The sequence below is a fragment of the Littorina saxatilis genome, linkage group LG2 (genome assembly GCF_037325665.1).
Source record: "Littorina saxatilis isolate snail1 linkage group LG2, US_GU_Lsax_2.0, whole genome shotgun sequence".
Taxonomy (NCBI): Eukaryota; Metazoa; Mollusca; class Gastropoda; order Littorinimorpha; family Littorinidae; genus Littorina; species Littorina saxatilis.
Window position 1 is genome coordinate 80,542,095 of NC_090246.1, and position 16,251 is coordinate 80,558,345.

The 16,251-nt window shown below is 44.9% G+C and overlaps 1 protein-coding gene across 1 annotated transcript in view; it reads left to right on the forward strand.

Annotated features, from left to right (window-relative positions):
* Positions 1–14,629, forward strand: part of LOC138959855 (uncharacterized) — a 37,597-nt gene extending 22,968 nt beyond the window's left edge. The window contains exons 3-14 of the mRNA XM_070331502.1: positions 383–506; positions 2,350–2,448; positions 3,401–3,466; positions 3,756–3,821; positions 4,217–4,308; positions 8,272–8,369; positions 8,847–9,034; positions 9,246–9,320; positions 9,866–9,985; positions 11,346–11,477; positions 11,874–12,004; positions 12,646–14,629. Coding sequence (XP_070187603.1) covers positions 383–506; positions 2,350–2,448; positions 3,401–3,466; positions 3,756–3,821; positions 4,217–4,308; positions 8,272–8,369; positions 8,847–9,034; positions 9,246–9,320; positions 9,866–9,985; positions 11,346–11,477; positions 11,874–12,004; positions 12,646–12,754 — 1,300 coding nt within the window. The 3' untranslated portion in view covers positions 12,755–14,629. The remainder of the gene's footprint in view (positions 1–382; positions 507–2,349; positions 2,449–3,400; positions 3,467–3,755; positions 3,822–4,216; positions 4,309–8,271; positions 8,370–8,846; positions 9,035–9,245; positions 9,321–9,865; positions 9,986–11,345; positions 11,478–11,873; positions 12,005–12,645) is intronic.
* Positions 14,630–16,251: the final 1,622 nt, after the last annotated feature.

Consider the following 16,251-nt stretch of genomic DNA (forward strand, 5'->3'; position numbering starts at 1 on the left):
TGTGTGCTCTTTTTACTTTCACAAGGGTTTAGTTAGTTAGGTAGTTAGTTAGTTAGGTAGTTAGTTAGTTAGTTAGTTAGTTAGTTATTAGGATAGTTGGTTACTTACTTTATAAGTTAATTTATTGTTATTTGTTATTTATTTTGTTATCTACCTGTCTAAATTTTCTTTATAATCTACACTTTATTACAACGCAACATCATTTTCCAAATCACAAAGGACCCAATAGAAAAAATGTCAACCTTGTTTAGTTCCCTACCAGTATAATTTTGTTGAATTGTGCATTGTGTAAATATTATCTACACTCTAATACAACTCAACTATGTACACTGTGTAAATAGTATCTACACTCTAATACAACGAAACTCTATGCACTGTGTAGATGGGTGTCGGACACGGAGGTCAACACGTGCGCAGCGTGCGGGGCCAAGTTCAACCAGCTGAGACGGAAACACCACTGTCGGCTGTGCGGCCTGGTCTTCTGTGCCAAGTGCTGCAAGGAGAAGGTTGGACAATTACTATGGTTTTTGTATGTCCTAAATTTGTGTTCGTGTGTGTGTGTGTGTGTGGGGGGGTGGGGGTGGGGGGGGGTCGGTTTTTATGAATATGGATTCTCTTTGTTCCAGTGCAGTCGATGTTAACTCATTGTCTGACTCTCCCAGGAACGGATATATCCGTACCCACTCATATATGGCTCTATCTGACCTGTTACGAATATATCCGTACCCACTCATATGGCTCTATCTGACCTGTTACGAATATATCCGTACCCACTCATATGGCTCTATCTGACCTGTTACGGATATATCCGTACCCACTCATATGGCTCTATCTGACCTGTTACGGATATATCCGTACCCACTCATATGGCTCTATCTGACCTGTTACGGATATATCCGTACCCACTCATATGGCTCTATCTGACCTGTTACGGATATATCCGTACCCACTCATATGGCTCTATCTGACCTGTTACGGATATATCCGTACCCACTCATATGGCTCTATCTGACCTGTTACGAATATATCCGTACCCACTCATATGGCTCTATCTGACCTGTTACGAATATATCCGTACCCACTCATATGGCTCTATCTGACCTGTTACGAATATATCCGTACCCACTCATATGGCTCTATCTGACCTGTTACGGATATATCCGTACCCACTCATATGGCTCTATCTGACCTGTTACGGATATATCCGTACCCACTCATATGGCTCTATCTGACCTGTTACGGATATATCCGTACCCACTCATATGGCTCTATCTGACCTGTTACGGATATATCCGTACCCACTCATATGGCTCTATCTGACCTGTTACGGATATATCCGTACCCACTCATATGGCTCTATCTGACCTGTTACGGATATATCCGTACCCACTCATATGGCTCTATCTGACCTGTTACGAACATATCCGTACCCACTCATATGGCTCTATCTGACCTGTTACGAATATATCCGTACCCACTCATATATGGCTCTATCTGACCTGTTACGAATATATCCGTACACACAGTCACTTCAGTCGCTTCCTGTAACGTCGATCTAACCCTTGCATTCCAGCGTGTTGATACACATTTTCTACACAGTTCTACAATTCTGAGTGACCTGCTGCAGCACAGCTGATCTCGGCTGAACAAAACTTGGTCAACAAAGGTGGGGTAGAAAGTGTTGAGCAAATACAATAGTGTGATCTGAAGCAAGCCACCTCCCTGTATTTTTGATAAATGTCTAACCAAAAGACAAACATTTTATATTACTAAAAAAGCTTTAATTCTGTGATTTCTGTGTGTTTGTCATAGCTTTACGGACAGCATATTTTAATTGGAGGAAAACAAACAACAACAGCAACAACAACAACAACAACAACAACAACAAGCTTATAAAAAAAACCACCCCAAAAACAGATATGTTGAATAATATGACCCTCCACCACGAAATGAGTCGCATGTCACCTTTGCAAGATTTTCATATTCCTAAAGAGTTTTTTATGCTCTATCCAGTGGTGAAAACCGTTTTAGAAAAGAGCGAAAACTGTTTGAGTTATAAGCCTGTGACTAAGGTGACCCTCACACTGTTACCAGACACTCCCCGGACTTATATTAAGCCTAGCGCAGAACCGCGCGAGGTGACATGCGACTCATTTCGTGGTGGAGGGTCACAATTTAGGTATGTGTTCAGGTGGAAGTGTTCTCATTACCCCATGTAAATAATTGCCTGGATAGATCGGGGTTGGTGTACATAATAGTGTACACAGGAAGGCAAACACACAGAACATTTTTATTTGAAAAGAACAATAATTGAAATATGATAGGATCATCATCCTGCGTGTTTGATAGATGAGGCTGCCACAGCTGGCGTGCGAGGAGGCGGAGAGAGTGTGTGAGCTGTGTCGTCCGGTGGCGGAACTCGTCACCAAGTCTCGCTCCTCACACCTAGTCAGTGTGTCTGTCCGTCTGTCTCTTAGTCAGTCTGTCTGTCCATCCGTCTCTTGGTCAGTCTGTCTGTCTCTAGGTCAGTCTGTTTGTCAGTCTGTCTCGTGGTCATTCTGTCTGTACGTCCGTCTGTCTCGCGGTCACTTTGTCTGTCTGTCTCTCTCGTGGTCATGCTGTCTGTCCGTCTGTCTCTTAGTCAGTCTGTCTGTCCATCCGTCTCTTGGTCAGTCTGTTTGTCAGTCTATCTCGTGGTCATTCTGTCTGTCTGTCTCTCTCGTGGTCATTCTGTCTGTCCGTCTGTCTCGCGATCACTTTGTCTGTCCGTCTATCTCTTGGTCATTCTGTTTGTCCGTCTGTCTCGCGGTCACTTTGTCTGTCTGTCTCTCTCTTGGTCCTTCTGTTTGTCCGTCTGTCTCGCGCTCACTTTGTCTGTCTCTCTCGTGGTCCTTCTGTTTGTCCGTCTGTCTCGCGGTCACTTTGTCTGTCTGTCTCTCTCGTGGTCCTTCTGTTTGTCCGTCTACATCTGCGCTCACTTTGTCCGTCGGCTGTGAGATTGTCTGTGTCTTGGTCAGTCTATCTGTCTGTCTGCTTTCAGATCTGTTTCTCGGTCTGTCTATCTGTTAGTCTTCTGTGGAATTGTTTGTCTCTTGGTCAATGTATGTGTCTCTTAGTTAGTTCGTCCGTCTCATGGTTAGTCCAAACATTGTTTTATGTCCGTATGCCTTTAATTTTCTGTTTCAAGTTTTGAAAAAATCAGTCTCATGGTCTGCTGTGAGACTGTTTATCGCATGGTCAGTTTGTCTGGTCGTCTGCTGTAAGACTGTCTCATATGGTCAATTTGTCTCTCTGTCTGCTGTGAGAGTGTCTGTCTCATTGCCAGATTATCTGACGATTTGCTGTATTAAAAAATAATGTGCACTTTTGTTTATTAATTCCGTGCTTTCCTATCCTACAGCCATTTCAGCTGGACAGTGCCAAAGGTCTTGCACAGGCTACTCGGAATCCTGCCTTGGTTCCAAAGGTCAGACTTGCAGAGTTATGTTTCCGTGAATATATTATACTATAGGCTACTTGTAAAAAATACCAGACAACGATAAAAGGATTTCCACATCAGCTACATTTATTTCTCTACATCTTCGTTTGCTCTCTCTCTCGGTCTCTGCCTCTCTCAGATTCTCACTCTCTATTTTAAGGCAAACCGGCAATGCTTTCAAAAGTGTCGTTTGTGAAGCGAACGTTGTTGCAAAAGAAGCGTTTAAATACCATCATTCTCACTCACAATGAATAAGGACGATGCCACTGTGTCCCAGGTAGTGGAGCTTGGGGGAATACAGGCGCTCATCACTCTCTCGCTCATCGACAGCGTGCACATCAGGGTATGTCTTCACACTCTCTTCTCCTGTTTTGCCTAGTCTGCTCTTGCATCCAGAGCTTCAATGACACGTACACATATTCATTCTCCAAGCACACACAAACATACTCCAACACGGACACACGCACGCACGCACGCACGGTCGCATGTACACACACGCGCGCGCGCGCACCCACGAACCCTCCTCCCCCATACACGGATGAAACACTAGCAGACAACACCTGAGAAACAAAAGGACGTTACCAAAAATAAGAGCAGAAATCATAAGTTTCACATCTGATTCTTTGATTATGTTTTTAAAATTTTGAATGGTCATTACTTCATTTTCAAGACGTTTCATACAGTATAAATATCGAGCATTCCTCATCCTTTATTTCATGTTGCCTTGACCTTGAACAGCGTCACGTGACCTCGGGACTGCACGTGCTATCAACTCATCAACAACTGCACACATCACTGGCAGAGGCCGGGGCCATCAAAGCCGTGTGTAAGTAAGTACACCTTCGTCTCTCCTCTCCTCTTCTCTTAACGTGTTGTGCGACTTGTGGGTGGCGCGTATCAGTCTGTCTTAGTATGCCTTTCTTGCTTTACTTTCAATGTCAGGCAAATGCACAATTGTGACCCTCCACCACGGAATGAGTCGCATGCCACCTTTGTATAATTTTCATATTTGTACATTTTCTTAAAGAGTTTTTTTATGCTCTATCCAGTGGTGAAACCCGTTTTAGAAAAGAACGAAAACTGTTTGAGTTATAAGCCTGTGACTAAGGTGACCCTCACACTGTTACCAGACACTCCCCGGACTTATATTAAGCCTAGCGCAGAACCGCGCGAGGTGACATGCGACTCATTTCGTGGTGGAGGGTCACAATTGTGCTTGGCGAAAAGTGACCGTAAAAATGTTAACTGTTATCATGAAATGACTTGACACCGTGCTTGCTACCGTTGTAGCCAAGAGCTAAAGACAAAGAAGCCACGCATCAAAGAGCAGAACTTACTCTCTTTTCTCACTTGTTAATTGTTTTTATGTTTTCTGACCAGTGTAGAATGTGGTGTCCATTCCCACAGAGTTCTGACCAGTGTAGAATGTTGTGTCCATTCCCACAGAGTTCTGACCAGTGTAGAATGTTGTGTCCATTCCCACAGAGTTCTGACCAGTGTAGAATGTGGTGTCCATTCCCACAGAGTTATGAGCAGTGTAGAATGTGGTGTCCATTCCCACAGAGTTATGACCAGTGTAGAATGTTGTGTCCATTCCCACAGAGTTCTGACCAGTGTAGAATGTGGTGTCCATTCCCACAGAGTTCTGACCAGTGTAGAATGTTGTGTCCATTCCCACAGAGTTCTGACCATGCAGTGTAGAATGTTGTGTCCATTCCCACAGAGTTCTGACCATGCAGTGTAGAATGTTGTGTCCATTCCCACAGAGTTCTGACCATGCAGTGTAGAATGTTGTGTCCATTCCCACAGAGTTCTGACCATGCAGTGTAGAATGTGGTGTCCATTCCCACAGAGTTCTGACCATGCAGTGTAGAATGTTGTGTCCATTCCCACAGAGTTATGAGCAGTGTAGAATGTGGTGTCCATTCCCACAGAGTTCTGACCATGCAGTGTAGAATGTGGTGTCCATTCCCACAGAGTTCTGACCAGTGTAGAATGTTGTGTCCATTCCCACAGAGTTCTGACCAGTGTAGAATGTTGTGTCCATTCCCACAGAGTTCTGACCAGTGTAGAATGTTGTGTCCATTCCCACAGAGTTCTGACCATGCAGTGTAGAATGTGGTGTCCATTCCCACAGAGTTCTGACCAGTGTAGAATGTTGTGTCCATTCCCACAGAGTTCTGACCAGTGTAGAATGTGGTGTCCATTCCCACAGAGTTCTGACCATGCAGTGTAGAATGTTGTGTCCATTCCCACAGAGTTCTGACCATGCAGTGTAGAATGTTGTGTCCATTCCCACAGAGTTCTGACCATGCAGTGTAGAATGTTGTGTCCATTCCCACAGAGTTCTGACCATGCAGTGTAGAATGTGGTGTCCATTCCCACAGAGTTCTGACCAGTGTAGAATGTGGTGTCCATTCCCACAGAGTTCTGACCAGTGTAGAATGTGGTGTCCATTCCCACAGAGTTCTGACCATGCAGTGTAGAATGTTGTGTCCATTCCCACAGAGTTCTGACCAGTGTAGAATGTTGTGTCCATTCCCACAGAGTTCTGACCAGTGTAGAATGTTGTGTCCATTCCCACAGAGTTCTGAGCAGTGTAGAATGTGGTGTCCATTCCCACAGAGTTCTGACCAGTGTAGAATGTTGTGTCCATTCCCACAGAGTTCTGACCATGCAGTGTAGAATGTGGTGTCCATTCCCACAGAGTTATGAGCAGTGTAGAATGTTGTGTCCATTCCCACAGAGTTCTGACCAGTGTAGAATGTGGTGTCCATTCCCACAGAGTTCTGACCATGCAGTGTAGAATGTTGTGTCCATTCCCACAGAGTTCTGACCAGTGTAGAATGTTGTGTCCATTCCCACAGAGTTCTGACCAGTGTAGAATGTGGTGTCCATTCCCACAGAGTTCTGACCAGTGTAGAATGTTGTGTCCATTCCCACAGAGTTCTGAGCAGTGTAGAATGTGGTGTCCATTCCCACAGAGTTATGAGCAGTGTAGAATGTGGTGTCCATTCCCACAGAGTTCTGACCATGCAGTGTAGAATGTGGTGTCCATTCCCACAGAGTTCTGACCATGCAGTGTAGAATGTTGTGTCCATTCCCACAGAGTTCTGACCATGCAGTGTAGAATGTGGTGTCCATTCCCACAGAGTTCTGACCATGCAGTGTAGAATGTTGTGTCCATTCCCACAGAGTTCTGAGCAGCTGAGTGTAGAATGTGGTGTCCATTCCCACAGAGTTCTGACCATGCAGTGTAGAATGTTGTGTCCATTCCCACAGAGTTCTGACCAGTGTAGAATGTTGTGTCCATTCCCACAGAGTTCTGACCATGCAGTGTAGAATGTTGTGTCCATTCCCACAGAGTTCTGACCATGCAGTGTAGAATGTTGTGTCCATTCCCACAGAGTTCTGACCATGCAGTGTAGAATGTGGTGTCCATTCCCACAGAGTTCTGACCAGTGTAGAATGTTGTGTCCATTCCCACAGAGTTCTGACCAGTGTAGAATGTTGTGTCCATTCCCACAGAGTTCTGACCAGTGTAGAATGTTGTGTCCATTCCCACAGAGTTCTGACCAGTGTAGAATGTGGTGTCCATTCCCACAGAGTTCTGACCATGCAGTGTAGAATGTTGTGTCCATTCCCACAGAGTTCTGACCAGTGTAGATTGTCATCATTTTCACGAGTTTTCATTCACAAGCACCTGGGAAATAAATCTCATGTTCCCCGGGGAATAAATCCCCGGTTACCATAGTTGCAGGAAGCCCTATTACATGGATAATCAAAAGCAAACCCAATAGAAACGCTCGAGGATTCTTCGGCTCTTTTCATTGGCGTTTCCCCAGACCTAAACAGACGACAAGACACTGCTTTGCAAAGTTCCAAAAACCAACTGGCAAACTGGCAAAATTAAACAAAAAAACAAAACTACTTCAATAAATTCGTCACAAACAAATGAACCCTACCGATATGTTATGTCTTCTTACAAAGTCACAGAGTGCGTGTATCTGTGTTTCGATACACAGACGTTCGGAGAAACACGAACGTCAAGTTCAAGTAAAACGACACCTGACACACACATTTTGACCCGTGCACAAGACGTTGTATCGATAAACGAAGCACAAATAAGAAACAATAATAAAAGCAAAGAAAATAGCAACACGATATGCAAACATCTAACAAAGCCGAGCAAGCAGAATGACAGGTCTAATGAAAAACAAAGAGATAATGAGTCGGAAACAAGATCGCGATTCTTTCCTTAGCTGCACGACGCAGATCTTCTGTGACCTTTGACCAAACGTAGCTTCCACATTCGATCACTCAGCTTAATATTTACAACAGAAAGCCGAGGGGGTGGAATACCGAGATGAACCTACAGAACTGTGCATCCTCAAACCTGACCTATTCATCCCAACTCATTTAATGAACTCAAAAACACAGAAAGTTGCTTTCACACGCCATCTTTGATTGCCAGTGGTTATCAAACCGGGACCCGTGTGGTTATCAGCACGGGACCCGTGTTTCAAAGCATGGCTCCCTGGGTTGATTGTGCACTTGTTTTCTCACTACCAAAATGATGACAAAAACGATGTTTGATGGTTTGTTGACAGACCAGCTTTTTTGTCGGTCCTCGGGGGGCATATCGACTTTTGTTTCATATTTATTGACCGCGGCCTTCGGCCTTGGTCAATAAATATGAAACAAAAGACGATATGCTCCCCCTCGGACAGACAAAAAAGCTGGTCTGTCAACAACCCATCAAACATCTTATAATGTTGTGTCCATTCCCACAGAGTTCTGACCAGTGTGGGGCACACGGAGGACGACACGCTGTGTGACGGTATCAGCGCTCTCATGGTCTTCTGCAAGGCGCCGGAACTCAAAATGCGAGGTTGGTAGGTCAATAGTTATTGTTGCCCGAGGTTCGTGTTCGTGAAAGAAAGGTTTGAGCTTCTCTGAAATCGAAAAAAGGCTTGTAAGGTCACATTTAGGCTGTGCGTGTGTTGCTGAATATTGACGCGTACATTCTTAAAATACTCACTGATAACTTCCTAATCGGTTCAGCCTCACAATTGCTAACCCACCAACCGACCGACTGACTGACTGACTGTTTGATTGATGACTTACTTGCTCACTTTGTCAGGCCATGATTGATTGATCAATGGATCGATTTCTCACGTTGCTCTGCTTTCTGGAGGAAGATAAACAACCAGAAGATATTAACAGCTATTGTGATTTCAGCGTAGCAATAGGGACCGATGATCAAAATAAGGCTGTGTGAGACTATCCAATCACAATCCCCGATTTCTCCCACGTATCTATCAGAATAGCAATATGTTCAATATCACCCTCATGAATATGCATGCAGCCCTGGATGACGGTGCGCTGGGCCCTGTGCTGGCAGTGTGCACCCACCCCACCCCCGCCCCCGCCCTACTCGCCCTCATGACCTTGTCTCACATCGCGGAGAACCCCGCCACCCACGAGGCTATCGTCGACAGCCCCAAACAGGCTCTGCCGCGAATTCTGGCCATGACAGCGACACAAGATGAACAGGTGAGTTGGGTTTTGTGACGATTATGGTGGGGGGGATGTTGATCGGGTGGGGGGGGGGGGGGGGGGTTAATGGACAGCCTCAGAAAGGCTCTGCCGCGAATTCCGGCCCTGACAGCGACACAAGATGAACAGGCTGAGTTAGGTTTTGTAACGATTATGATTGGGAGGGTGTGATTAACATCATCATTAATATTGTCACGACTGTGTGCAGATGCAAGAGGTGTCTCTGAAAATCCTGGCCCACCTGTCCAACGGCGCAGACAAGATCCGGCACCGCATTGTCCAGGTAAGCTGACGGTCGTCTACGGCTTTACGGCCACAACAAGTTTCTCACACATTGTTAGAGTGTGCTTATGGAGCAATTCTCACTAGTGTTTAGAGTAGTCTTCGCAAGTGTTCCGAGGTATTTCGTTTAAGATTCTCACAGATACTTTCGAGGCGACCCTGTAAAAAAATGTGTGTGTTTGTTCTGTTTAACTGAACCAGTCTTGATCTAAGGATTATTTCCGGTCAAGAACAAAAGCTGGTTCTTGTGTATGACTGTGTACGTAAGTGTTAGAGTGCCTTGGAGAATTATGAGCATATTAACTTGCGGCGATTATCCTTTTTGAGGATGAAGGTCGCTTGTTCCATTTCAATGCTTGTTAATCTCTCAGCTAGCAGGTGTCAGGGGGGGTCTGAAGTGAACGTTTTGCCAACTTTGTCGAGGATCAAGAGAAAAACCAGATTTCATGGAACATATTGTGTGTTGGAACTAGCGTTCCATAAAAGGATCTAGTAGTATTTTGACGACAGGCCATATTGTTAACCATGCATTGTGTGTTGGCACAGGATGACTTCAGTAGTGGGCGGTGTCTCCACAAAGCTCTAGGCAGCAATCCCAAGAGTGACCAAGTCCTGTGCAACGCCGCTTGTCTGGTCGCCAATTTGGCTGTCAGTGGTAGCGATCAGGTTGGTGTGTGTGTGTGTGTGTGTGTGTGTGTGTGTGTGTGTGTGTGTGTGTGTGTGTGTGTGTATGTGTGTGTGTGTGTGTTAGTGCGTGTGTGTTTGTTTATTTGTTTGCGCGCCGGTGTGGGTGTGTTCGTGTGAGTGTGCTTGTGTGTGTGTGTGTGTGTGTGTGTCTCTGTGTGTGTGTGTGTGTGTGTGTGTGTGTGTGTTTGTTTGTTTATTTGTCTGCGTGCGCGCACAGGCGTGTGTGTGTGTGTGTGTTTGTTTGTTTGCTTAGTTGTCTGCGCGCACCGTGTGTGTGTGTGTGTGTGTGTGTGTGTGTGTGTATGTGTGTGTTTGTGTGTGTGTATGTGTGTGTGTGTGTGCGTGCGTGCGTGCGTGGGTGTGTGCGTGCGTGCGTGCGTGTGTGTGTGCGGTCATGCAGGGGTGCGTGTTTGAGTATGTTCGCGTGTGAGTTTATATGCGTGTGATTTGGAGAGAGAGAGAAGGACATGTAGCACTTAGTTATGTTTCACTTCAATGTATTTTCCCTATTTATCTTTATTTTCTAACAGTATACCGTGTTACCTGTACTGTGGACAGCACACAAACAGTAGTGTGTGCATAGTCAGATGTACTAGATAATGCACACACTTCGTTCGAACCATTTAGCCCTAACAAGCACTGGTAGATTGTGACCCCCCAGCCATGCTCTGTCAGATTGTGACCCCCCAGCCTTGCTCTGTCAGATTATGACACCCCAGCCATGCTCTGTCAGATTGTGACCCCCCAGCCATGCTCTGTCAGATTGTGACCCCACCAGCCTTGCTCTGTCAGATTGTGACCCCACAGCCATGCTCTGTCAGATTGTGACCCCCCAGCCTTGCTCTGTCAGATTGTGACCCCACAGCCATGCTGTCAGATTGTGACCCCCCCAGCCATGCTCTGTCAGATTGTGATCCCCCAGCCATGCTGTCAGATTGTGACCCCCCAGTCATGCTTTGTCAGATTATGACTCCACAGACATGCTCTGTCAGAGTGTGACCCCCACAGCCATGCTCTGTCAGATTGTGACCCTCAGCCATGCTCTGTCAGATTGTGACCCCCCAGCCTCGCTCTGTCAGATTATGACACCCCAGCCATGCTCTGTCAGATTGTGACCCCCCGCCATGCTCTGTCAGATTGTGACCCCCAGCCTTGCTCTGTCAGATTGTGACCCCCAGCCATGCTCTGTCAGATTGTGACCCCCCCAGCCATGCTCTGTCAGATTGTGACCCCACAGCCATGCTCTGTCAGATTGTGACCCCCCAGCCATGCTCTGTCAGATTGTGACCCCCCAGCCATGCTCTGTCAGATTGTGACCCCCCAGCCATGCTCTGTCCAGGGCGGCCTGCATGACGTGATGGAGCTGTGCGGGACACTGCTGACCACTGGGCCCTCCAACACCGAGCTCCTCGCACACCTGACCAGGGCGCTCGCCAACTTCGCTGCCTTCAAACAGAACACTAGCAGACTGGTCAGTAGACGTAGACAGGGCTGGGATTGAGTCCATTTGGGAATAGCCGTGAATGTTTTTACATTCAGTCAAGTTTTGAGAGAGAGAGGTAGAGGGAGGGAGAGAGAGAGAGAGAGAGAGAGAGAGAGAGAGAGAGAGAGAGAGAGAGAGAGAGAGAGAGAGAGAGAGAGAGAGAGAGAGAGAGAGAGAGAGAGAGAGAGAGAGAGAGAGAGAGAGAGAATGAACTGAAATGAGTTTAGATGATTATAATAACTTTTTTTTATTGTGTGCACACACAATTCATTGATTTATGTTGTATTCTGTTTAAGATTGTGACATATGCATACACCATGCATTAATTTCTCATTTGAGATGATAAAGCGTTCCATGTCTATGTCTTAACACCGTCCGCTGCAGATAGGCAATGTCCAGCCAGTGGTCAGCAACTGCCTGAGGTCCGGCGTCTCACCTGTGCGGACACACGCCCTCCGCTTCCTCCTGTCCCTCCTCGCTCACCTGCCAGAGCAGACGGCGCAAGCCCTCACCAGGTACTGAAGCACTCACCAGGTACTGAAGCACTCACCAGGTACTGAAGCACTCACCAGGTACTGAAGCACTCACCCGGTACAGAAGCACTCACCAGGTACAGGGGAACCTTTCCGTAAAGGCCGCCACATATCTGAGCAAAACAGATCTCACTAGGGAGGGACTCTTACAAGTAGAGTACATTTACAGACCCTGAGACAATAATACCTGAGAAAGCAGAGTCTTGAAAAATTGATTTCTTAAATCGTCGGAGGGATGGGTGCGGGGGGAGGAGGGGAGGGGTCCTTACAAAAAGGGGGGGGGGGGGAGGGGGGGGGGGGGGGTTCTGATGAAAATATTGCTTGGTATAAATTTTAAAAAGTACTATTGGTGTGGCCGGGTGACGCTATGATCCCCCTTGTCACAAGTTTTGCAGGAGTTGTTACCCTTGCATTCAATAACATGGAATAAAAAAAACAAGAATGGTATGTTAATGTAACGCTTAGGTTTTGAAAAAACAAAACGTTACATTCACTATAGTTCGCCCCAGCAGTCTTTTAAGGGGTCAGACACAAAATTACTTATGATACACATAATGATAAACTTATGAATGTATCTCTAGCTATGTATATGTAGATGTACAAGACTGATATCCATCACACAGGGACGGAGCGCAAGAACTGCTGCAGGGGCTGGGGTCAGTTCCTGGCTTGCTTGACGTCATCAAGTCGTCCCTGGTGGCTCAGGCCCCGGACAGAGCAAAGCCCATGTGATCACTGACCTCGGGCAGTGGACAGCGAACGATGCCAGTGGTCAAGAAGAAAGTATTATGACAGGAGCAGTTCACCGAGAAGCAGTATTTGTGTTCAGACACCTGCGGTATTGTTGAAAAGGACCTGAACAACCCGACACTAACTAAAAATAAAGCTTTTCGGGGGAGAGAAGGGTATGGCAAGAAATATATTTTCGGTTTAATATTCTTGAAAAAAAAGTGTTATTCCTGTTTATGACAAATACTTCTGTATAAAGGAATTCGCGTTTAAGATAAAGCTGCATTGCGAATACAAACTACCGCAGTGAAAACGATCTTAGTCCTGTATTTTCACACAAAGTGTTATTAACTCTTTATGAGAACACAAGCGTTATTAACTCTTTATGAGGACACAAGTGTCATTAACTCTTTGTGGGGACACACAAGTGGGTTGAAGTTCCCATAGTATGGTGCTCAAGCTAAGCAAGGCTTTAACAAAGACGATGTCGCTATCAGCCACAGTCTTTACAATCATGTTGTGTACACGTCCAATATGCAATCTGTATCTGTCTTTGTCTGTCTGTCTCTTATCTATATCCTTATCTTATCGTATCCTTATCTTATGCTTATGTGCCGTGTGTGTGTGTGTGTGTGTGTGTGTGTGTGTGTGTGTGTGTGTGTGTGTGTGTGTGTGTGTGTGTACTTTGTGGACAGTAGCCAACAGAGCTCAATGGTCTAACAACCTCCCCAATGTGCCTTGCAAACAGATGGACATACGACTTTTGAGGGGCAAACGGCCAAACACATCTGCCGAGTCTAAACTGCCTTGTGAACCAAAGGCACTGTTAACAGAAAATTGAAGGTTTATACAGCCTTCTTGCCAACCTTTCCATTTCCCTCCCTACCTGCCTGTCTGTCTGTCTGTCTGCCTGCCTGCCTACCTACCTACCTACCTGCCTGTCTGTCTGTCTGTCTGTCCATCAATCTAATTGCATTAATGTGAGCGTTTGAACATTAATTTGCATAATTGTGCACAAATAGTGCGTGTCGTCGCATTCGATATGATACATGTGTTAACCGACCTTCGCTGGTGGAGAACCACACACGCGTGCGTTGTGTCAGCCCATACGTAATTATTGATTAAAGCACAACAGCTGCACACGATGCACTCCCGTGAATAACAGGTTGAAAGTTACTGACAGGATGTTCTTTTCCGTGTCGCTAGGTTTTAATGAATTGCAAAAGTTGGCATAATTTGTTACTCGATTTTCGCGAAGTATAAAAGTTTGCATCTTTTGTGATTTGATTTTCATGAAGTAAGCTTATACAAGTTAGCTTCTTTGACCTATTGGTTTTCATGAACCATCGAAGTAAGAATCTTGTGATAAGTTCATTTTATGATTCATAGATTTAAGCTTCTTTTGCTGATGAATGTTTAATAGAAATAAGTATATTTTGCTGATGAATTTCTTTGAATTATAGAAGTACGTGTATTTGGCTGATGAATTCTAATGATTTATAGAAGTAGGTATTGTTAGGCCAATGTGATTTTTTGGGGGTCATAGATTTGCCTTATTGAATTTCAATGTTTTCGTTTTTGTGTAAAAACCAGGCCTGTTTTTGAACAATAACTTTGTTTTGACTGATTAATATTGTCTGTTGTTCATTCTATACATTTTCCCCTGATATTGCTTTAGTTGTTGATGCCCTTGTATGCGTGATACGTATCATATTATTGTTCTATACAAAACCTGTGCCAATATTCTTGTTGTTACATATGTAATGATGCCAAATTGCATGTAAAAGAGACATGTTACAGATTTACGAGTATTTTATACTTCTGAGCGAGAGGAGAAATATACACGCTCAGTTTGAAAGAAGACTATTTCCATGTAGATTTTGCTTGTTTTCGGTTTGTCTTGTTTCTGTTTTTGAATTTCGTTTGTTTGGTTTATTGATTCGTTACTGCTTTCTTTTTCTTCTCCTTGATTCGATTACACACACACACACACACACTCACACACACACACACACACACACACACACACACACACACACACATACACACAGACAGACACACACACACACACACACACACACACAGACAGACACACACACACACACACACACACACACACACACACACACACACACACACTTTAACTGAGAATTAAGAGAGAGAGAGAGAGAGGGGGGGGGGGGGTGAAGAGAGAGAGAGAGAGAGGGGGAAGAGGGAGAGAGCGAGACAGAAAAATGAAGGCATAAACAGAACGTCACATAAACTAAGAGCGCGAGATAAAGAGAGAGCGAGAGAACTGAACTCTATCCGAAAGGATTAAGAGAGGGAGAGGGGGGTGTGTGGATATAAAGGGGACATGAGAGAGAGAGAGACTGAGAGAGACGCACAAACACACACTCACATAACGTATTCTTGCGCATGCAAAGGTTTTCTTTCGTGCTATGCGAATTTCTGTAAAACATCAGTTGGCAATCCGCAATCAAACACTGACGGTACTTGGGTTTATCCGTTTTTCAATCAAACGGAACACCCGAGCTGATTTTAGTGTAGAGTCTTGTCAACACTTGGTATGAGTCGACTGTCTCGATAAGTATCTTGGTATGCAGAAAAACAGCGTTGGTGGCATTTTGAAAGGGTATTATCTCAGAGTGTTATAAATGGCGCCTTCCCACCAGCCTCTACCATTAGGCCTACACGTGTCTAGTCATTGGGAGACGAAACATGCCCATGTGTTGATTCTGAGGAATCGTTGCGCTGACGACTTTTATATATAATAATAATAATAATAATAATAAATGAGCATTTATATAGCGCAACATCATAACTTTACAATTATGCTCTTTGCGCTTGACACATTTAAAATTCAAACACAGTTATACAGGCATTTACATCTACATTCATAGTCAGCAACGCTTGATTAAAAGCATACACCATCAAACATACATTACAACAGATTCTTCCACTAATTAAGTAATAAAAACATGAATAAAATAGGTAGTAAAAACAAGGAAATACCAGCTGAATACCCTTAATCAAAGAGAACATGTTATTAATACTGAAAAACAGCCCTAAATGTGTATACACATTATCACATTATCACTAAAACAACAAATACACTACATGTAGCCTACTGATGGACTGAGAAAACAAAATCAGGGGTTGTATTTCTTGAAGAGGTGCGTTTTAAGTGCTCGTTTGAATGCTTGGGGTGACTGAGAGTGGCGGATGTGAAAGGGGAGAGAATTCCAGTGTGTGGGTGCGCAGAAAGTAAAAGTGCGTTGTCCGTATGTTTTGGTTTTGGTGTGTGGAATGGTGAGGATGCGACAGTCAGAAGAGGCACGGAGTTGTCTTGCTGGAGAATAGACGGTGAGGAGTTCAGAGAAGTAAGCAGGAGACGAGCCAGAAAAGAAGTTAAAGCAGAGGGTGGACAGTTTGTAGTCAATGCGGGCTTGAATAGGTAACCAGTGCAGTGTGTGAAGAAGTGGTGTTGCGTGATCTCG